The sequence below is a fragment of the Trichosurus vulpecula genome, chromosome 9 (assembly GCF_011100635.1).
Source record: "Trichosurus vulpecula isolate mTriVul1 chromosome 9, mTriVul1.pri, whole genome shotgun sequence".
NCBI classification, from domain to species: Eukaryota; Metazoa; Chordata; class Mammalia; order Diprotodontia; family Phalangeridae; genus Trichosurus; species Trichosurus vulpecula.
This window is the reverse complement of record NC_050581.1, coordinates 144060237-144083856: the sequence shown is the minus strand read 5'-3', so window position 1 is coordinate 144083856 and position 23620 is coordinate 144060237. Positions and strand designations below refer to the sequence as shown.

At 43.3% G+C, this 23620-nt stretch overlaps 1 protein-coding gene across 4 annotated transcripts; it reads right to left on the bottom strand.

The window, feature by feature from the left end:
• Positions 1-4149: 4149 nt before the first annotated feature.
• HMCES (5-hydroxymethylcytosine binding, ES cell specific) lies at positions 4150-20652 on the bottom strand. 4 transcript variants are annotated; one of them, XM_036739250.1, is made up of 7 exons: positions 20466-20652; positions 18406-18612; positions 14971-15114; positions 12734-12853; positions 9862-10028; positions 8946-9132; positions 4150-5433 (listed from the first exon to the last, which is right to left on the bottom strand). In XM_036739250.1, the coding sequence occupies exons 2-7, from the start codon at positions 18586-18588 to the stop codon at positions 5248-5250; spliced, it is 987 nt and encodes a 328-aa protein (XP_036595145.1). In that variant the 5' UTR covers positions 18589-18612; positions 20466-20652; the 3' UTR covers positions 4150-5247. The 4 variants fall into 4 exon arrangements, with proteins under 4 accessions (XP_036595145.1, XP_036595146.1, XP_036595147.1 ...); XM_036739251.1 differs by lacking the exon at positions 20466-20652 and adding an exon at positions 20037-20136; XM_036739252.1 differs by lacking the exon at positions 20466-20652 and adding an exon at positions 19765-19786.
• Positions 20653-23620: the final 2968 nt, after the last annotated feature.

Genomic DNA, 23620 nt, shown 5'->3' with positions numbered 1-23620 from the left:
CGGCGGCGGCGGCGGCGGCAGCAGGAGCAGCAGTTCAGATGAGCTCGCCGAGCCTGGGCTGGGCTGGCAAATATAAATAAAGACCCAGCCGCTGCTCACTTCCCATTGGCCGCCGCGGGATCGGAGCTGTGCTCCGATTGGTGCGCTTTCCGATCCGCGATTTGCATAGGTCTGCAAGCGGAGGCTGGCTTCAGTTCGCGCACGGTGAGCGAATGGACCAGCGGCCAGAGGGGGGCAGGATCTAGAGCTACTGCACGACGAGGGAGTGTCCAGTGGGGCACACCATATTCTGTAAGCAAGCCTTTCCCCACGCTGCGGGGGAGTTTCAAATGGCTGCGGGGCGACGCTTCCCTGGCTGCTTAGAGTCCCCGGTAAACCCCCAAACAGCCTCCCCGCCCGCTCCGCAGGGGCCTCCCTGCTTGGCCCATCCCGCCCCCTCACCTCCGGAGCCCGGGAAGATGTTTCCTCTCCCGCCCCGAGAGGCCAGAGTCCCGCAGCTCAGCATCGCAGTCCCCCGGGGCGCAGCTCGACTCGGCTGCCTCCCGAGCCTGGTCGGGCCCTGGGAGAGCTCTGAGGCTCCACCTCCGCAGGGCACCAGCCTCAGGCCCTGCCCCCTCCCCGGGCTATCGCGGGTGAAAGTTCCAGGCCGTGCTCGGAAGGCCCCGTCCGCTCTCGTTCGCCTCGCCACCGATGTAACAGCGGGGTCGCACAACCGTCCCAGCCCGGGTAGTTTTGTCCCGTAAGAGAAGCGTGAGAAAGGCCAGACCTGGTGGCTTCAACTGGCAGCATCGCCCCCGGCCGGAGCCGCGGGCCCCGTTTTTCTCCGCGGGGGACCTTCTCTGGGGATCAGCGGTCGGCTGTGTGCGGCTGGGGTTTCCCAAAGACCCAGTGGGTTGTCCGCCCTTGAGGAGCCCAGGAGGCCCCCAGAGATGGCCACGCTGCCCGGTTAAACACCAGATAAGGCCCACTTTGCCTTTTCAGCCAAGCATTTACTGAGTACCTACTATATGCAAAGCACAGCGCTGGGGCCAGAAAGGCAAAAGGAATTTCTGCCTTTGAAGAGCTCACAGTCTGATGGAGACAACATGCAAACAAGCTATTTGCAGGATAAATGGGAAATAATCCACAATGGGAACGCACTAGGATTAAGATGGATTGGGAAAGCTTCCTAGAGAAGGCAGGGTTTTGGCTGGGGCTTGTAGGAAGCCGAGAGGCAGAGATGAGGGGTGGGGCGTTCCAGGCCGGAGATGCACGCCATCTAATCCACTAACCACTCACAACAGGTACCCATCAATCGAGTTCTGATGCCTGTGGTATTGCTGCTTTGCAGCTTAAAACACAAATCAAACGCCTCCTCCATCCCTAATTGAACAGTGGGGTTTGACGGTGTTGCTTGCCCCCCGATTTCTCTAACCGGTTGTTGTTCGTCCTTCCTTCTCGAACAGGACCATGACCTCGGGGAGGTGATGCCTTGACAGGCAAGCTAATTGTATTTAAGGGAGGAAGGGCTGTACAAAGTCACCAGCCTCGCTCTCTCCTCTGGAGCCAGCTGGGTTCAGTGGCCAGCTATATAGATCGGGATAAATGGAGAGGGCCACTTATACCCGTTGGCTCCATAATAATGCACTTACCTGGTGACGTCATGCATTCATTCAACAAATAATTAGGTACCTTCAGTGCTTTGCACTTGACATAAGCTTAACAGATGTTTGTTGAAGGACACTTGCTATAGGCTGCAGATACCAAGTCAAGACTACCCTCAAGAAACTTACAGGGGGAAAGGAAGGCAGAGGGGAATTAACAGCTAGGACAGATAAATGAATACAGGGTAATTTGACAGCAAGTGGAGGTGGGGAGGAAGAACAAGAATCAGAAGGATTCCACAGAGGACCTTACCTGAGACTTGGAGGATGGTATTTTGAGAAGACACTGCAAAGTGGAAGACTTGGTGCAAAAGCCCTGAGGAAATGAATTTAAGGGATGACAGCTTGTCAACCAGTTTGCTTGGGAAGCCCAGTCTGGAGACAGCTGGTGGAAAGCCTTAAATGCCAGGCTGAAAATACAGATTTTACGTAGATATATTATACTCTGGAGCTACCCCATCGGTTTTCCTTTCCTGCCCTGAGCAAGAGAGGCCAGAGCCCCTGTAGCTCTGCATCAGAGGCCTGAAGCTCAGCATCCCAACCCCACAGGGATTTTATCTTAGACACAGAAAGGAACTATCAAACGTTTCTGAACAGGGATTACCGGCCTTGGAGTAGATGCCACAGTGAGTGAAGTGTGGAGGTAGAAGAGAGGAAGAAGAATCCAGAATAGCTGAGGATTCAGACCTTGGTTACTGGAATGGAAGTGCCCTCAACAGAAACGGGAAAGTTCAGAGGGGCAGGTTTTCATCCAAGTAGAACATCTAAGTGGAGAGAGACAAGGGCAATTGGTAACTTGGGACAAATTTTGCAGAAAGATTGGGGCTGTAATACAGATTTGGGAAATTTGCACACTCAGATCCACATGGATATATGTGGTCTCACTGGTCTGAATGAGATGCAGAACAGAATCGGGGGCCTTTTTCGGTTTCTTTTAACACTGAAAAAATACTAGTAGACCACTCTTGCCTTCAGTGTGTGGCCTGCCCATCTTTCTTTTTCATGTATTTCCCTGATGACATAAATTCATAAACAGATGAGATCACCAAGAAAGTGTAGAGAAAAAGTTCTGGACGTTGGTATTGGGTAATACCAGCGTTTAGGGGGTAGAAAATGATACTGAACTGGAGAGTGGTCAGACGAGTGAGAGACCCAGGATAAAGCATTGTCATGGAAGACAAAGTGAGTATCCAGGAGCAGGTGGTCAAAAGTGTCAAAACTACAGAAAAGACAAGTAAGATGATGACAAAAGCCGAGAAGAGTGCCTGACACATAGAAAGGCCACTGGATTAGCCATTTACCTTCACTGGGAATTTCAGAGAAACATGGTAAGTCTTGTAGGAACTGAACAGTGAAGAAAGCAGAACCTAGAGAAAAATATACATTCAATGACTACAAAAGTCTAAATAAGAATAGACAGCTGAATTCACATTAAACACAATTACCAAGGTTCAGTCCTTCCTCTCCATAGGGGAAGAAGTACTATGGAGACCTAATGTTAACATACTGGCAGATAGGTGGATAGAGTTGAGGCACTGAACTATCCCAAGAGTCATCTTTCCTGAGTTCAAATCTGGCCTCAGACACTTCCTAGCTGTGTGACTCTGGGCAAGTCACTTAACCCTATTTGCTTCAGTTTCCTCATCTGTAAAACGAGAAGAAAATAGCAAACCACTCCATCTTTGCCAAGAAAACCCCAAATGAAATCACCAAGAGTCAGACACAACTGGACAAATGTCACATCATACACCGAGTAACAGATGTGAGCAACTTTGTCAACTGGATTGGCTTTTTCTTGGTAAAAGCAATGATTCTATTGGGAGCAGGGTTGAATGTTGAGAAAAGATTGTAGATCAAGTTACATGTAGTCAGGAGCTGCGTCTAGCACAATGCTTTGCCCACATTGAGTGTGTTTAATTAATCTTAGTGCTGATTAAATTTATATTAGAATGAAATCTGGTGTGAATACATTTATTTGTGTACTACATTTTAATTGTCTCACCTGCGTACGTATTGTCCCCTCAAAAATGCTGTAAGTCAGCCCTTTGAGCACAGAGACCTCTTTTGTTCTTGCATTCCCCAGGGTATCTAGCACGGGGCTGAGGCCCTACAGCCTGTAAAGTATTCAATGTCTATGATGCATTTCAGAAGATCATAGATGTGGGGCTGGAAGGGACCTCGCAAGCATTTAGGACAATCTCATTTTACAGATAAGGAAACTGAGTGAGGCCCAGACAGGTTAAGTGCCTTGCTCAAGTTCAAAGATGCCAGGAGATTAGTCCTAGTAGTGACTCGAGACAGTGTTCTTCCACCTGTACCATGCTGCCTTTTAATTTAACTGAGGAATGAGAGGGTGTTTTCCTGATAGTCTTTACACCCTTGGCTGACATCCTCTACTAGGATGAACTTGGGTGTCCCAAGTCCAGACTATTAAAGCATCATATAAATGTCAACTAATACTATCTGCTGAGCACACGAAGAAAAAAAAGGTTAAAAAAAAACTTGACAAGGAGCCACCAAGAGTTTCTTTTTATTTCCAAATTGATGATTTCCATACAGAAACTGAACAGTGCCACCCAGCCACAGCGAATCCTCAGCCCTTTCAACGTGTAATCGTTTGGAAGCTGAATGGGACACCACCAACATGAAAACAAGCGCCACCCCAACCCTCCTTCACAACTCCCCTTCCAACACCATACTCAAAACTGTAAAAATCCATCATCAAAAGACCAAACCACAACACTCCAAAGATCAAAGAAACATTTCACAAAAAGCTGGATAAACTCATTTTAAATGGTCAAATTACCTCCGTCAGAGTCCTAACCCTAGGTGACCCTAGTCTCAGGAGAGAAGATCATAAGCTATGCCCCTCTTCTGTGAACCCGGCTCTTTGGGAATTACCCTTCACCCTTGAACCCTGCCCCACTGAACCAGCAGACAGTTTTTCTGAGCCTGGTGGGCCCAGAGAAAGCATCTTAAAGCCTCAGAGACAAACACAAACGTTCTGGTCCTCTAATTCTACCAGTCCACACCTGGCAAAGCTTACTGCACGTTCCTGAGATACAGATTTTTATGTAAAACCCAAACTGGGCTCCTCTCATCACTGACTGCACAACTGTGATAGCCTACTATTCATGACCTCATTGTGCCAGTCATTTTGTCAAATTCACATAAACAACTTGAAGAAAAGAGCTGAACATGAAACCCAAAGAATGAAAAATAGGAGAAAATTTCAAGTACAGTGGCCTTATTAAAGAGACATTAGGCATTCACTATAACAAAATTTAAGACAATTCAAGAACTAAATTTGGGTTCAATAGTCTTTTTCCTACCCTGGCTTTGTAAATAAAAAAATAACATACACATAAATTGCAGTTGTGGGAGCAAGAATACCAATGAGAGAAAGAAAAGCTCCTCCTAGCCCAGTATGGCCGCTATTAGCACCTGGACTATAGAGGAAGAAGTGGTGGGCACGAAAGCTGAAAATTGGGACCCCCTGGAGGAGAAACCTTGATAGGGAAGAGTTAGGAATCAGGGGAGCTTAAAGAGGATATCTCATCCACCCTTACGTGCCAACAGAGACAGTCTCCCTACATTTATTTTACTAAATCTTGGGCCTCTTGTTATGGCGAGCCTCATGCTTTTTCAGCCACCGTTCCATTAACTCTGCACTGCCCCTCTTGGAAGAACTCTTCTGTACATGCTGTCTGGACCTCTTGGGAGGATCAGGGTCTTCCTTTGGGGGGGACTGTGGTGTCATCTTCCGGCGGCTAGGACTAACATAGGGCATCTATAAGGACATAAGCAAAACCATCATTTTTAGGTTAGTACTGAAATTCAGTGACATTCTACGCTCTATGTATCTAAGAACTTTGCCCAAATAATTTCACTCAATTGTTCATCAGGCTAAAGTGATTAGGGATTTCTGCACCAGGCAGTGATTTAATTAACTATACCTTCCACCTAACCTCAAATAATCTCTCCTCTGTCATCAATCCCTCCCACTTCACCTCCTAGCCATCTCCTCACAATGCTGACTCTACTCTTGCCATCATCCTTATCTTAACTGCACCAAAACCTGGGACTCTGCCCCTGGGTGGCTGTAATGGCCAGGAGCCCCCTGACTGCTCTCCCACAGCAACAAACCACATCCCTACCAGTTGGTGGACCTGACTCTCAGGTTCCAGCCAGAACTAGCCCCCTAAGGGTCAGGGAAAGAGGGAACTGTCCTGACCTCATTTTGGCTTCTACATGGTCAAATCCCTGGTGCCACCCTATTCCCAAGGATGATTCATCCTGGTCACCTTTCCCTGCCTAAGCTGTTCCTGGGCTGAACAAACTTGCCCATCTTACCCTGCCTCTACAGCAGGCTGTGGAAATTCTCCTAGCCTTAAGCCTATAGATCCTTAGCCAGACTAGGACTAATCTCCTGGCAGCTGGAATTGGAGAGAACAAGGACCAGAACTATAAATCCCATATCCCAAGAAAAGGACTCCTATTTCTCTAAGACTGGGACTAGGGTCTTGCCCCAAACCTCCCTGTGTCCTTCACTTCCCCTCCCCTTGACCTCTTAAGCTTAACCAGGAGGAAGACAGTGGCTTGGCTCTGATATTCTGAACTGCTTTGTCTTGTCTGGCATGACTCTCCCACTCCGCTCCTTTCCAGCTACCCTTTATGTAGTCTTCTCACTTTAGAATGTAAGCTCTTTAAGGTCAAGGGCTATATTACTTGCATGCACTTGTATCCCAAGAACTTAGCAAACTGCCCTGAATAGTAAGCCCTTAATAAATGAGTCTCTCAATTCTAACCCCAGATATTTCTCACTATGTTAAATTGTCAGCACCCTGTGCCCAAAGTAACAGCCCACTGGTATGCTGGTGGGTCCCTGCATTGTCCAGCAACTTCTGGCTGTGCCACTATTTCATATTCCTACAGGTCTTTTTCTAAGTCAGACGCTGGGGTAATTATTCTGGCTGCACTTCTCTCTTTTGTAAAATGAAAAGAATACCTCTAAGTACCTAACTTACAGGGCTTTTGTATCAAAATAGATGCATGTCACATCTTTGCAAAATTTAAAAAGCTAAAAAAAAAATGGATTTTGCTATTATTTTGGAGAAAGCGTATTAGGGCCATGCTAGCACACCATTTAGATTCTTCAAGTTCCATCCCTGCTTTAGGTTGAACCATCAGAATCAAAGTGTCTAGACTTTATTACAGTATGGTATAGTGGACTTGGGAGTCAGAAGACCTGGGTTTAAAATACAGCCCTGCCACACTTATTAGCTATGTGAAGAAGTCATCTTCCCCGAGCCTATCTCTTTCATTTGCAGCAAAGAAATATTTGTACTAATACTTCAGGGCTATTCTGTGGATTAAACTAAACCAGAGGAATCAAGGCTTTTAAGTCTTCAAATATAATATGGCTATAGATCAGCTATTATTACCATCTTCCCCATCACCTCTGAATACCGTCAATGCATTTCAATTTAATATCAGGTACTTTTCTTTTTCAGAGAACTGACATAAGAACCATATGAATAGTATGGCTTTTTACTCAAAAAGAAATATCTCTTAGCTCCAAAAGATTCATGATGGAAAAAGCTATCCACATCCAGAGAAAAAATTATGGAGTCTGAATGTAGACTGAGGCAAACTATTTGCTCTCTCCTTTTTCTTCCTTCTTTTTTGGTTTTGTTTCTTCTTTCTCATGATTCATTACATTGGTTATAATTCTTCTTTACAACTTGACTATTGTGTAAGTAAGTTTAATGCAAAGGTACATGTAGAACCTATATCGGATTACATGCTGTCTAGGGGGGTAGGGGGGAGGAGGAGGGGGAGAAAATTTGGAACTCAAAAACTTGTGGAACTGAGTGTTGTAAACTAAAAATTAAAAAAATAAATTCAAAAATGTCTCTTGAACAATAATATAGTATGTTCCTGCTTGAGTTTAGTTTCAGGGAAAAAAAGGTCATTTTAAGAAAAACTTAGATGCTTTATTTTATCAGCAAATGAAAACAGTGTTAGACATTTCACTTTTTTGCCCTTAGCTGCCAGGAAAAGAGCTAGATTCAGAGTCTTTCCAGTATCTAGTAGCATCTGCTCCTTCTATTTAAGATTATTTCTGTTCAATTTTTATCAATAATTGTTCTATTTTGTCTTTTCTGAAACCCTTTTTTAAAGGAAGGTACACCACAAATCTAACATCCATAAATCTTGCATATCCCCAGACTAAACTATGCTGTTCTATATTCACGTGGTACCCTGATAAGTTCTCTTTGACTACTTGGTCAGCTAAGTATGCTTCCATGTTTTGTGAAATATCTTAATGCATACTCTTTGGTATCAGAAGGCAGCACATAAATCTTTCAGAGCCTTAAAAGGCTTGGTTCAAAGATATTAAATAAATGTAATACAATGCCATCCTTTGTTAATGGTGATGTTCTTGAAATAAAGCCTAACAGAACGGGAGCTCTTTGAGGCTGAGCATTGTTCCCCTTTTGTCTTTGTCTCCTCAGCACCTAGTACCGTGACTGGTGGATAGCAGGTGTTTAATGAATGCACCTTGTTGACTGACTGCTGACCAATATGAATACTGCTGCTTGATATCCATGGGGGCGCTTAAAATAACACAAATAACTGCTGTTGTTTTTTAACTAATACTTTAGCCTTACATTTTGGTAGTGATCACTTTTTATTAAAAGTTTAAAAATATACAGGCATCTTGGGAATAAAGTCAAGTAAGAGGCCTGCAGATGTTTATACTCAAGAGAAGGAAATAAAAAGGAAAAAAGGGAGGATCACTGATTAATAGGTAGGCCAGGAGATGGACAAAAGGGTACACAGAAATTCCTCAGGTGGCAAAATTCAACTCATTTTAAACCCATAAACGGTCCCTATAATTGCCATGACAGATCATTCCACATTTAACACTGGTGAAAAGTCACCACTTTTCTCTTGCCTTTGTATCTAGAACCAATCTCTAACTCTTGGGACACTCTCCCTCGGCTCTCTGGGATACCTGCCTAATGTAACATTCCCACTCTGGGCCTCATTTGAATTTCATTAGCTCAGAGCTCATCTCATTAATCTTCAGGGATAAAGAGAGAATTATAAACTAGTCTTCTTATTCCTTGCCTCTACCCACAAGGGTACTATGCCACTCATAAGAACTATAATAATTTTAGGTGGTTCTAAGGTTAGGGCCCCTGATGGAGAAAAAGAAAATTTTTTAAATCAAAGTCACTCTGACATACAGTATTGACACAACTGCCTAATATTCTCCATCCCAATCACTCTTACCTCCTCGATCTCAACAGGTTCGAGACACTGGGGTGTATTGTTCAGGGAGTTGTTCACAACTGTAGAAACTGGATGGAACGTAATGTTCTCTACAGGACGAATCACCTTCAGAGCTTCCTGAATTGGGACCTCACCAAAATCCAGCCATTTAGCAATCGCTTCCTCACCATCCAGTAAAGCGGGCATCCTGGTCAGAACAGCAAATGGTAAAGAGAGAGGGAGACAGGACACTGGAATCTTTTAAAGAACCATTCAAACATTACAAGGGAAAGAAACAAATGATATGTCACATTCAAGCTCCCACTCCACCTTCCTTGGTCCCTGCTGTCATGGACCTAAGGAAGTATCTAGGAGTCTTCCTGTAACACTATCTTGTTACAACCCCAAATTCAGCATAAGGCACAAGTGTAGCCTAGGGGCTTTTATAAGAACCACATTTTAACACTCGCCTATAGCAAAGTCTAATTTCATGGACAATATGATTACAGTAATAGTCAACTCAAAGGGTAATGTAGAAAACGAATGCATTTGTAAAGAAGGATCAAGGAGACAATTCTAGCTTGTATTAAATAGAAGCCAGGGAAGTAACCTGCTTATTAATTATCAAGAAATGGTCTCCTTAACCACAGAAGACTTGTAGCAGGAAAGATTCAGGCTCCTTATTTTATATGAAAGGTAAGATGAGCCACAGAAAGGAAGAGATTGTCCGATGACACAAAATGCATCAGTGATGAACTCAGGACTACATCTCCAGCCCTACTTCCAGTTCAATGTCCCTTTTCTTATTTTACAACCCTTGAGAAGAGAGGACAGAAAAATGTTTAGATGATAAATACTGTGTCTAGAGGAAGAAAGAAAAACTCCCTGATACTTCTGGTCTCCACTGGAAGACTCTTTATTGGGTCTCTTCACTTGCCTGTGATGAATGTCACTTAAGGCCTTGCAGGAGTCCACTGTGATGACAGTGTAAGAGTATAGCGGCTCTCCTCCATTTGGGGGATCCCAGCGGTCAAAGATTCCAGCCATTGTTAGCAGCCTCCAGTCATCCCAGACTTCCTCTTCTACTGAACGGCTGAAGAATGACTGGAAACAAAAGACATAGACAGATCCCAGAAACATACTTTTCTTTCTGCCCATGGAGCACATTTTTCAAACTAAAACAATGGAAACATTCTAGAAGGAATTCAGCCTATGTCCTATTTCCCACTTATATTCTTTTATTCCTATGAATAATTAGTTATAATACAAAGAAGCGATCATATTTAGAATTAAGAGCCCTGACTATTTATTCCTACCAAGATTATAAATGTAGAAAACTCATTACAATTGTCACACTCACATGTACATTTAATAAATATGTACTGAAGACAACGGAATGTAGAAGCATTTGTTAAGCACTTACTATATGCCAAACACCTTGCTAATGCAAATAGAAATGTGAGACTACCCCTGTTCTCGAGGGCCACACAGATAAACTGGGGGAGACAACACGTAAAGGAGAGTTCAGTTCATGGCAAATGGTAAGGCCAGGTGGTACCTAGGTTTGAAAGTAGCAGAGCAGAGGGTAAGGTCCAGAGAATCCTGGGAAGCAATGGCAGGGCAGACAGTCTTTGAACAAGAAGTGAATGTGCTCAAAGGTCAGAGTGGAGTGGGGCTCTGAGACACCTCCTACAAGGGCAGTGGAATCTGGTGTTCAGCAGCCAGGTAGGGGTAGGTATCCAGTGTCTGGTAGACAATGGCGCAATTAGGACTGGGAAGGGGAAGGTCCACAGATCCCCAAATGGCGTCCAACAGTGCCAGTCCTGAAGGATAGGCAGCCTCCAGGCAACCTGGGTTGGGAGAGGAAGCAAACTAAAAATAATTTCTCCAGATAGGCATCCCCAAGTTTGTAGCTAAGGAAGAGGAAATTTAAAGGGATGGTCCCTTAAGGTCATAAAAGTAAACTGTGGCTGTGACAGGAATAAGGCCTGATGACTCCTGACTACTAATTATTTTTAATGGAATTATCATCTACAACAATTAAGCTAAAGAGAAGCAAGACTACATCTTGGGAAGAAAAGATATTGAGGGGATTGGGTGATACGTGGGCAATGTTTTGAACTATTTTTTCTTCCACTCTCTGAATATTCTTGAAGACATTAAGCCAAAGTCCTAATTAACACTTTTAACTACCATAGTAGTACTTCTGGATACAAGAAATAGTCTGAGAAAAATTAATTGGCAAGGATCTTAACGGTCAATCATACAATCTGCTCCTTTACAAGCTAACCATCCCTTGTCCCAAGAGGCAGTAAGACCAGAGCACCAGTGATTCTATTTGTGGCAAAAACAAAACAAAACATCCAAAACGCTGATAACAAATCTAGTGATAAAGCATTAAAGGAGGGAAGTAAAAAACCCAACATTTTAGTCCCACTGCTGGCAATGACTTCAAGGATATGAGCAAGTTGCAAACTCTCAAGCATGGTTGCTGATTATAAAATGACAATAAATAGCTTTTGTCTGAGAAAGTATCACATAGATGCAAGCACCCAAACAGTTGTTGAACAGAGGCCATAAAGTGAAATAGCACATTCAATTCAGCAAACATTTACCAAATGCCTGCTATATGCAGAGTGTTGTGCTAACCAAACAAAAATAAGTATAACAAGGGGACATGATACATGTACAAATAACTGGAGCGCACAGTAAATAAGTTCATAAAAGTACAAAGTGTTTTTTGAAGTCCAAGGTCAAAAAGACTAGCTGAGAGCCCAGGAGAGTTCTGGAGACGTTCATTACACCAGGGTATCCTTTGTGGTACACCATCTTTCTCTTGTTACATGACAGGGGCGGTACTGAGAGTGGGTAGCAGACTCCCCTAACAGTGGGAAATCCAAAACAGAGAATGAAACCACCTGAAGGAGAATAAATGCTCCCAAAAGATAGTGAAAGCAAACTAAATCATGAATCTGAAATTTAACACTTCAAAAAGGAAGTTAAGCATCGTCAGTCTTATGAGTATGTTAACACAGTATTGCTGAAATGTCTGGCTCAGTTTCTTTTCAATATTCTATTGTGTCAAAAGACGAATGATAAAGTATGCTTCCCACCTCTTGTCAGAGAGGTGATGGGCTAGAAGTGCAAAGCAAGATGTGCATTTTCAGACATGATCCACATGTTGATTCTTTTGCTTAACTATATATATCTATATCTATCTATCTATCTATCTATATATATATGTGTGTGTGTGTGTATATATATGTGTGTGTGTGTGTGTGTGTGTGTGTGTGTGTGTGTGTGTATGTGTATATATACACACATATCTGTTACAAGGGAGGGCTTCTATGGTGGAAGCGGAGGGTGACGGAAGTTGATGGGTAGTGATAATGATGTAAAAAAAATAAAAGAAAGGACATCAATGAACCATTTAAAAATACACAGAAGAGAGTGGACATTAATAAGGGAACATAGACTATAAGGCAATTTTGTTACTATCATGTAAATTTAATATACACTTAAACCCAAACTATGTAACAAAAACTCAATTTCGTATAAAACCCACTTTTCTGTCCCCCTTTGTACACTGAAATGTTCATGTCTGTTGAACTTGCTAAGTTCATAGTAAAAAAATAAAACAAATTAAATTACGTTACGTATGTCCTTACTAAAGCATTTGTCTTAGAAGGTAAGCTCCATAAAGGAAAAACGTCTTTTCTTATTATTAACTTGTTTCTGCTATTTAGAACCAATGTATTATTCCATATTAATTATAGTTACCTAATAAATGTTTTGTGTAATAAGTATACCTTTTCTGTCTTGATTTGGGGGAAGTAGATGAAATAAGGCTGCTTTTCCCCCCGAAACTGCTGCCACTCAAAAAACCCATCTGCCAACACCACACATCGCCTGCCCTTTTCCAGGGGCACCTGGGAGAAGACCAGAATAAAACATATCACCTACCAGAGTTATTGTTACGTCAGAGAAGAGAAAAAAAGGCCTACCCAACAAGGGAGGAATGATCATTGATCCAGAGTAGAAAGGATTGATATGCCAGCAAATTTCATTATACAAATTAATGCAATGAATCCTTGGTCCTTGAATCAAAACAATGCCAAGCCTTGTCATTTCACTGTGACATCCCACTAACCATTTTTGTGATTTATAGGGACAGGAGAATGGAACGACATCTTCATTACCCCAAGATCCTTCCTCTTCCATGGTACATGAAGAAGCACAGACATATACAATCAGCCCCCTACCTCTCTACAGAACAGGAGCAGCACAAGGCCAGTAGAACTGGTACTACACGGTTAAGAGGAAAACAATGTTGCTGTTGCATTAAATTCACTGAATTAGATCAGTTAGAAGAGAATATCCTTCTAATCAGATCATGGAAGGCGTTTAACCTTAAAGACATAACTTTGTCCCCACATTGTGTTTCCAAATACACAGAAGGACTATTGTCCTTGAACCCCAACTCTCATGGGTTTATTTACTGCTGCCACCTAACAGGTGGAGATCCCTTTTTTATTCACTTCTTCAGCTCCATAACTTTAAAAAAAATACACGTTTATGGATGTCACTGTTATATCACTTACATTTTTCACTGTATCCTTCACCCTATACCCTCCCTTCTCAGATAGCCATTCTTTTTAATAAGAAATTTGAAAAAGAAAAAAGTACCACAATACTAAACAATACATCACAAAAATCTGATGTTCTATGCAATATCTCATATCCATGGTCCCTCACCTCTGCAATGAAGCAGGGAGAGGTGTCTTCTCATGGCTCCCCTTTGAGGACAAGCCTGATCATTGCAGTTTCAATTATTTTGCTATTGTTTTAACCAATTACAGTGTTGCAGTCACTGTATATATAGTTTCCCTGGTTTTGCTTAGTGTGCATCAGTTCATGTGTCTTTTCATGCTTTTCCAAATTGATCATTTCTTATAGCACAGTAATATTCCAGTATGCTTGTATACTACAATTTGTTTAGCCATTCCCCAAATGATGGGCATCTACTTTGTTTATGGTTCTTTGCTTCCATAAAAAGTGCTGCTACAAATATTTTGTTGTATATAGGGTCTTTCTTTCTGTTACTGACATCTCTGGGGTATGTGCCTGGCAGTAGAATCTTCTTGGTCAAGTTATATAGACATTTTAGTTTCTTTATTTTTGCATTAATTCCAAATCTATAACTTTTCTAAGTCAACGATCTCCTTTTATTATCCTAATTAGATTTCAGAAAGTTCCCTTTAATTTTAAGTACCTTTGTTAAATAATATCTTTGGATATCCTTCTTTCTTCCCATTACAAAGACTGGTAACCACAAAACTCATCCTCTAACTCCAAAATACACCACTTTACAATTCCTGATTTCTGCCCACTACAATTGCTACAAAGTATTTCATACATCACTAGCACCTTAAGAAACTTGTTAGAATACACACTAATTTTACTTCAAAGGTTTTTAAAAGCTCAAAAATGTTATCATGTTTTTTTCTGTTATAATCATATACATCGGCTCCTACTTTCCAAAAGGATCCTAGGATGGTGCTTCACAACATTTCTCAATCTATCACACACATGGAGATGTATAAAACTGGTATAGCACATCCAGTGGAGTAAAAGGGAGAAGGGAAGGGAATAAGCTTCTGAAAGAAATTTAATAATGAGGTCTTTTAGACAATATAGTGGATGCAAACGCAAACAAACGGTGTACGAAGTGATTCAAGCAGTTGGATTTTAATACTAGAACAGTAGGGAGATAGGATCAGAGAAGGTAAGAGGAAATAAGGATGAAGTCCATGGGAGGTAGTCTCTGCAACAGACGAGGCAGAAAAGGACCTAGTTTATGATAACATGTGAAGAAGATTTTGTTAATGAAATGATTGGAAAACACTGGTTTACAGTCAGAAAAGGATGATGACTGTAGCTCTTTAAAGGTGAATCCTGTTTTCTTGGGCATACAGGGGTCGCAGATGTCTTCTGAAGGAACAAAAATGAGAAGGATTTTCCTCTACCCTAAGCAAGCCATACCTACCTTATATGACCGTCTCTCCATCATGGTTTCACTTCGACAGTTGCTAGTATTGAACTGGATCTTTGAAGCATCAGCCTCTCTGAACCAAGACGGGATCAAGCCCCAGCGCATTGCAGCAATTACCCGATCACAAGGGTCAGCATCCTGTCATTGGAAATAAACATGTAGCTAAGCAATGGGGTCTTAACTTGACTAAGAGGAAAAGAAGAGGTTCATGTCCAATTTATCCCTTTACTTGACTTTCACTATCTGTAACAAAAACAAACTGGACAAATGACTGGGACTCTGGAAAATTAAGTTGGCTGTGGATACTTTTTGTATCATATTTCTTTAATAAACTTGAACACAAAGGGATACAGGCAAGTTTTTAGGACTAAAAGATTCACCTTGCAAGAAAAAAAATGACTTACCAAAATTGGGATAAGCAATCCCTTTCCATTAGTCATGATACTTTTCTCACTTTAACATCAACAAACATTTGAGTGCCTGGAATGTTTTAGACCAAGTAATAGATGATCTAAAACACAAAAGGATAGTTTTTGCCCTCAAAAAATAAATAATAAAGCAGAGCAGTATATGCTAATGCTAAATGATGGGACAGAATATAGGAATGGTGGGGTAATCAATGAGGGCTGACATTGGTCCATGTAAGAGGTCCTTCCTTTCACTGATTTGGCTAGACTCAAGCTGCAAAAAACTTAAGAGTAGAGAGGGAGTTACAAGTAGAGAAAATAGCACATACAAAAGACCTGTTTGTGAAAAACAGCATCAGTGCGGTAACAGCAGAAGCGTCACGTGGGGAAATAGTAGGAAATTAAGCTGGAAAGGCAGATAGAAAACCATTTATCTTGTGGTAACTGGAAGGGAATAAAAATATTTTAGGAAAACCAATCTGACAGTGGTATGCAGGCTGGATTGGACTAGAACCAAGTAGAAGCGGGGAAACTACTCAGAAGACTGCTATAGTAGCTTGAATTCAAGGTGACGGGGACCTGGACAAGGGTTTTGTCTACTCTGTTCCATTAGGAAGAAGTTTGTATCCAGGAGAAATGGAAAAGAAGGAAAATATTTAGTGACAGGTAAGATTTAAAGGAAAAGAAAATTATTCATTCAACAAACTTTTATTAAGTGCTGACTATGAATCAAGGATTACATTAGTCATCCTTAAGAAAAATGATAAAGGATTTCTAAGCCTTAAGACACGAACATGATGGTCAATTTCAATTACATACAAACATCCTGCTCTAAGTTTTAGCTTCTCTTTCGAGAAATTCCTTTCTTTTTTTTTTTAATTGGATCTGTGATTCTATCAGTATAAGGAACTCCCAGGAAGGTGTTTCCTCTAACTCTTCCACCTAATGGGCTTCCAGTGGCTTCAGGAACTTGAGAGGTTCCGTGTCTCTTACGTGCCTTGCCCAGGATCACGAAAGCAGCAGGCATCAGAGGCAGCACTTCAGTTTAGCTCTTCAGGATGCCTCTCACTTCTTACTTTTCATATTTCACACCCAGAATTATTTTTCCAATGAACTAATTGCCCCTGTTATACAATGCCAAATTACAATAACTTCTAATCACCATTTGCAAGACTAAAACATCTCTCTAATACAACTAAAATATTTCAGGGATCTGTGTGTTAATTCACTGTAAATCTATGCACAGAACACATTATGAACTTTTGCTTCTATCTATAAGTGATTATACTGGGCTAATCTAAGTGTTGATTATTAATGCTGTCATCTCATACCAAATAGGAAACAGCTGCATAAAGTTGACTCTCTGAAACTACAAGGTACAAATACCAAAAATACCTTTTGTACTAGTCATATTTTCTCACTTCCCTTTTGAGCATATGACAAGAACCGAGAGCTGTGTGGGGAGTGAGGCAGGTAACTGAGAGAGGGACTGATTTCAAATACAGGGGTTTCAAATGCAAATACTGCAATCTGTGCCTACCCCTACTGACTGAACCATTGAACCATTGAAATTTCTTAAATTTGCTCTAAGCTTTGCAAACCAGTTTCTTAACAGTGAAAATTAAAAGCTCAAATACTAATCAAAATGAGTCAATTCCTTATGACATTTCTGTCATGACCTGGAATAGACAGGGGTCATGGTAGAATTGCAGCGTCCTTTGGTTGGAAGCTAAGAACAGCACAATATGTTCAATCAAACACAATAATTCCTCTGGGTTCCACCCTTTGTCTGCAATTTGCCTACTCTGCCCATGGCATCAATTAGACTGGGAAACATTTGAAAGGAAGCTCAGACAGTTGCCTTGAAAAGGAAAAGACCTGAAAGCACTCCCACAAAGCAGGCTGACTTGTCCTTATGGCCTCCAACATGCCCCACCCATGTCCCCCCAATGCCTCAGGTCTCCCTCAAGCAGCATGCTTTATGACACTTCTCTTCAAGGTTGCCCCTGGTACTTCTATTAAAATAGCAAGGGGAGGAGGAAATATGTAAGCCTAGGAACCACGAAGCATGTAAGTAGTTCATGCAACCAAGGATAATCTGCCCAGGTAGGAAGAATCATATTGGGATTTTACCTTGTAGAATTAATGTAATCCTGGAATGTAATTTTGATATACACTGCCTTCTTTGGAGTACCATAAAACAATGCTCTTAAGATTTTATCCTAAAAGGGCTTGATGTCTTCAAAAAAGTTATTGGAAAATTACTCATGTCAAGATAAAATGTTTCAACTTTTTAAATGGCCTTAATAAAATTATTTCTGAATTAGCTGGATCAAGTTAAACTATTTTGCACTACTGTTCAAATAAGAGAATAGTACTCTTTAAAAACAGACAACAATCGGGATTTTTCTTTTTCTTTTTTAATACACAGGTGTTCATTCATTATAAGGCACAGAATAATAATCTGTCATTTCTCTTATAGAATGTTACTATATTACAGTATACACACAAATCCTTAAGGTGCTAAGACAAATCAAATAATTCTTAACTAGTCCAGGAAATAATGTAGGGAGATAATTGCTAGAACCACAGATAAAACAACCACACTTTGGAATGCTGAACTAAATTTGCTTATTTTAATCTAGTATATATAGCAAAGAAATGCAAAAGATGTGTTAAAAACAAATATGCTTACAAAACATTCAAGTGTAAGGATAACTAAACACTAGAGCAAGGAAATTGTGTGCAAAATGAAGTATGAACTATCTAAATGAGAATACATCTTATTGCTATTGTCTGGAGCTTAGCACAGTGCCTGGCAGGTGGTAGGCACTTAATAAATGGTTGTTGATTTGTCTTCTAAATTATAGAAACTGGTGAGACATCTGCTTTTGACTAAGGCTTTTGTAACATCAGTGGAGACGGGGAAAGCCTGTCCTCTGAGATGAGATCTCTAAACCAAAATAACTACTTAACATGACAAAGTCTAACATGACAGAATGTCTCCTGGGGGAGTAGTTACCTTTTCAAAATGTAATCGAGATAAGAGCACTGGGCTGTTGGACTGGGGACTCTTGTTGTAGGAGGGGAAGTACTTATGTTCATCCTTCCAATCTGGCAGCTGTTCCTGCCCATCGCTGTCAATGTACCTACACGCCCTCCTCACAGTCTCTCCAGGTAAGTGGCAGGATGTTCGGCCACACATTTCTCTAGCAATGCTTCTCAAGCCCTTTAAGACAAACATCAGGTGAAATTACAAAAATCATCAGACATCTGTGTAAATTGTCTTACTGCCCTTGGAGATAGGTAGCATACTTCAACGGGTTAATGATTTCCCTGAGGGGTGATTCCCTCCAAAAGTGCTGACTGCGACCCATCCATACATCTTCCTGGGTCACCCTTCACCAGATCCCTCTACAGAACCTGTATGGGTCTTTTAATAATGGCACAGGCGCCACAGCAGCACTCTGCCTACTTGACGGCCCGCCTCTTTTTCGGGTAATGTAATTTCTGGAGGTAAGTTTCTGCACAGATCTCACTCAGTGATGCGCCACTTCTACCCTCTATACTGCTTTCCACTGCTTTTCTGGGTCACCAGAACTTCTGCTTCTTCCGTAACTGTGACAATGAGTGATTTGCAGCCAAATAGCATTACTGGAATACTGCTTTTAAAAAAGATATTGTCCCTGGTTTGAAGGATCAGGAAACCAGCTGAGGGTCCCCCAGATCTCTCCAGCCTCCAAGTCCCGCACTCTTTCCGGGTCAGGTTTTCCTAATGACAGGCCATGCCAACCTGGCCCGATCCTCCCAGCTGGGCATCTCCCAAGGCGGCCCCCACACACCGAGCTGCGTGCCCCTGGGCCCTTAACCTCTCAGGGCCTTCGTCTGTAAATTGGGGTGGAGGGGGCTGCCCCCTCAAGTCTGCGCTCGCTCGCCCTTCCCTCAGCTCCCATTGGGGGAACCCGCGTGTTTCCTCTTTGAAATGCTACTTTGTATCAGCGCTTGCGCCCACCTTCCCCTCTGGGAGGGCAGGTTTCACCTTGGGGCCCCCCACAACGTCTTTCGGGGGCGGGGGGGTCTTCTCCATTCGGGGCACGCCGATGATACTGGAGGAATAAATGCTGTTTCTGAGGATGCTCCGGGCCCAGAGGCGGGAACGTGACAAGGTCCTCTCTGCCCCACCCGGGACCTCTCTTTTTATTCCCCACTGCTCTTTCCTTCTAGAGGAGGCGGGGGATGGAGGGCTGAGCCTGGAGTCAGGAGGACCTGAGTTCGAATCCAACCTCAGACACTTGTTAGCTATGTGACCCAGGGCAAATGCCTTATTCTCTGCCTGCCTCAGTTTTCTCCTCTGTAAAATGGAGCTGAGCGCTGTACCTACCTCCCGGGGACGTAGTGAGGGTAGGAGGAAATCCTGTCTGTAAAGCGCCAGCACACTGCGGGCGCTTAGTAAGTGTACACGCTCTCCCCGCCCCCGCCTCCCGCCGCAGCTCGGCCGGTCTTTGCCCGCTCCCGTCCCCCCTTCTATCACACTGGGTGTCTCCCCGCCCTGCCCACTCTCCGGTGGGGGCCCCGGCTCCCCTCCCGCTCTCCAAGCCGAGCGCGCCGCCGCCTCGCACAGCCAGGCCCGGGAGCCAGGGCCGAGCCCCTCACCTCGAGCTCGCGCCCGCGCCCGCCCTCACGCTCTCGCAGCTCCCTCGCTCTGGGAGCACGCCCAGACGCGCTTGGCTCCACTCCCCTCCCACGCACAACCCCGCCCTCACCCGCGGTCACGTGCCGCATCCTCCCCTTTCCCCTCTGCCGCCCGCCCCGGGTCACGTTTCTCCCCGCCTCGCTGCGCACGTCACGCTTTGCGGCCTAGCTCTCTGAGGAGGAGGGGAAGAGCACGGGAAGGGAGGAAGAGGAGGGAGGGGGGAAGCAAAGGAGGAAGGAGGAGCGGGGGAAGGGGGAAACAGAGGAAGGAGGAGGAGGGAGGGGAGGAAGAAGGAGAAAAAGAAAGGGGGGAGGGTCCGCGGGCCCCCGGGCGGGCTCCCCGCTCTCCCCCAGCCTGCGCCCTCCTTCCTGCAGCTTTCCCCCCTTTACCAGGCCACAATCAGCGACGAACAAGACGGTCCCCTGGCTCGGGCCGCAGAGGGGCCGTGGAAGCGGGAGCCGGGGCCGATCCCTTCGACGTTCTGGCCCCCGGGTTTCTCTGACCAGCGGAGGGTTGGACCAAGGTCCCTGATTGCTCCAAATGGATGATCCTGCTCTCTCGCTCGAAGATGAAAAGCATGCTGGGAAACTCCAGAGCTCAGTAACCATAGTAACACCAGCCCCCCCCCCCATTGGCTAGGTTTGTCGTGTGCGTTGCAGCATCAATTCAGCTAGTACTTGATTTTTATTTTTTTTTAACCTCCCAGCAGCACTTAATATCGGATGAGCCCCACTAGCTTCCCGAAGTTAGTAAAATGGTACCTAGCTTTGCTGTCCATCACGGGCTTTTTCCGTATTGACCTGCACTTTATGTAGATATTTCTACCCAAGAACTGGACAGAGAAGTCTGGTATCACGGAAGGGCTCAGGGTGTAGGCAGTAAGAACAGGCTAACCTAATTTACTTTCTTATGGTTATGAAACTGTTCAGATCAGGGTAAAGCATACATAATTTAACAAAGCCTCTCCAATGATACTCTTGGAGACGATGTGCACTACACAGTAGTTAGGTGGACACCAAATAGTTATTAATGATTAGAATTCAAATAGGAAGGTCGTTAGTGAAGTGCCCTACGGACAGGTGTTTGACTCTGTTCTGTTTGATATTTATTAATTACCTGAATACAGGCAGAAATGATATCCTTATCGTATTTTCAGATGACTCAAAGCTAAAAGGTGGAGCTAGCCCGTGGGATGACTATCACAATCCAAATAGATGTTGACAATAGAAAGCGGAACGAAATTGAAGATGAAATTTAAAATCTTACAAATAACCAACCTCACAAGTACCTAGATAGCAGCTCCTCTGAAAAATGTCTTGGGGTTTTAGTGGACTGCAAGATCAGCAACAGTCACTAATAGGGTTATCTGACAGCCAAACAATCTAGTGTAAAATTAGTCAACTGCAAGATAGGAGCAGGTGGATATACAGAGCCAGCCTTATACCAGAAAGACCTGTTTTAAGTCTGGCTTGCTACATTCTGTGCCCTGGGCAAGTTACTAAACCTCTCAGTAAACAAGATGACTCTCTAAGAATGAAAATTGTCCATCACTAAAACTGAATAATTAACCATCTGCTTTGGAAAAAGGGAATTTCCTCATTAGGAGAACAACACACCAGTGAAATCTGAGGTCTGGACTGAAAAAAAAGTGAGTGTACAGAACTAGAGAGGGGAGGGTCCTATTTTATTCTGCCCTGGCCAGACCACACCTGGATTATTGTGTTCAGGTGTCACGTTTTAGGAAGGACACTGACAAACTAAAGAATGTCCAGAGGAAGATGATCATGATGAAGGGCTTCCGAGATCATGCCACATGAGGATCAGTTGACAGAAATACTTGGCCTGGAGAATAGCAGTCTTCAGGTGGGAGAAGAGGGATTAGACAATTCTGCTTGTCTCCAAAAGTGAGAAGTAGGAGCAATTAGTAAAAGGTACAGAAAGGTAAATTTAGTTTTGAAATAAGGAAAAACTGGGGGGCAGAGCGAAGAGGGCGGCTGGAAAGCGGGGACTTGTTTAAGCTCCCCACCAGGTCCCTCCAAACACCTATAAAAATGGCTCTGAACAAATTCTAGAGCTGCAGAATCCACAAAATAGCAAAGGGAAGCAGGGCTCCAGCCCAGGGCAGCCTGGATGGTCACCGAGAAGGCTCTATTGCATGAAGGTAGCAGGGCGGAGCAGAGCCCAGCATGGGCCCTGCCAGGACCAACCAGACCAGGAGCCAGGAGGAACAGGCCATAGTACCCTGAATTAGTGAGCTGTGGCAGTTACCAGACTTCTCAACCCACAACCACCAAAGACAATGGAGAACGTTAGTGGGAAAAACTGCAGGGACAGAGTGAAAGGAGTTGGTGGTGGGCCACTGCCCCGGGGAGGCAGAGGTGGTGCAGCTCTGAGGCTGCTTCCAAAGCTACAGCTGCAGTTGCTTCCAGCCCCAGGCCCACCTGGTGGGAGGAATTAAGTGGTGGATTAGAGCCAGGGTGCAAAGCCTGCTTTGCCCTGCCTGGATCTGGGCCGCAATCCTGGTTGGCGGTTCTTGGGGGAGAAGGAGCACTGGTATGGCAGAGCTTCCTATGTAGAAGTAGCTCTAAAAATAGCAGCACAGCCCCTCAAGCTTGGGACAAAGTACTCTCTACAAGCAGCCATACCCTGACAAAAAGCTCAAGGATCAAGTAGTTGGTTGGGAACATGAACAGGCAGCGAAAACAGACTCAGATTCAGACTTTGGAATCTTTTTTTGGTGACAAAGAAGACCAAAACATACAGCCAGAAGAAGTCAACAAAGTCAAAGAGTCTACATCAAAAACCTCCAAGAAAAATATGAATTGGTCTCAGGCCATGGAAGAGCTCAAAAAGGATTTGGAAAAGCAAGTAAGAGAAAGTAGAGGAAAACTTGGGAAAACAAATGAGTGATGCAAGAAAACCATGAAAAACAAGTCAATGACTTGCTAAAAGAGACCCAAAAAAATACTGAAAAAAATAACACCTTAAAAAATAGACTAACTCAAATGGCAAAAGAGCTCCAAAAAGTCAATGAGGAGAAGAATGCCTTGAAAGGCAGAATCAGCCAAATGGAAAAGGAGGTCCAAAAGACCACTGAAGAAAATACTACCTTAAAAATCAGACTGAAGCAAGTGGAAGCTAGTGAGTTTATGAGAAATCAAGATGATATAAAACAGAACCAAAGGAATGAAAAAATGGAAGACAATGTGAAATACCACTGACCTGGAAAATAGATCCAGGAGAGATAATTTAAAAATTATTGGACTACCTGAAAACCATGATCAAAAAAAGAACCTAGATATCATCTTTCAAGAAATTACCAAGGAAAACTGCCCTGATATTCTAGAGCCAGAGGGTAAAATAGAAATTGAAAGAATTCACTTATCGCCTCTTGAAAAAGATCCCAAAAACAAAACTCCTAGGAATATTGTTGCCAAATTCCAGAGTTCCCAGATCAAGGAGAAAATACTGCAAGCAGCCAGAAAGAAACAATTTGAGTATTGTGGAAATACAATCACGATAACACAAGATCTAGCAGCTTCCA

Bases quoted from the DNA above. Each gene is read 5' to 3' on its own strand.
- HMCES (XM_036739250.1), bottom strand. From the start codon at position 18,588: ATGTGTGGCCGAACATCCTGCCACTTACCTGGAGAGACTGTGAGGAGG. The intron at 15,115-18,405 runs GTAACTACTCCC...TTCCAATGACAG, and splicing joins CTCGATTACATTTTGAAAAG to GATGCTGACCCTTGTGATCG. The intron at 5,434-8,945 runs GTAAGAGTGATT...ATGTCCTTATAG, and splicing joins AACCTGTTGAGATCGAGGAG to ATGCCCTATGTTAGTCCTAG.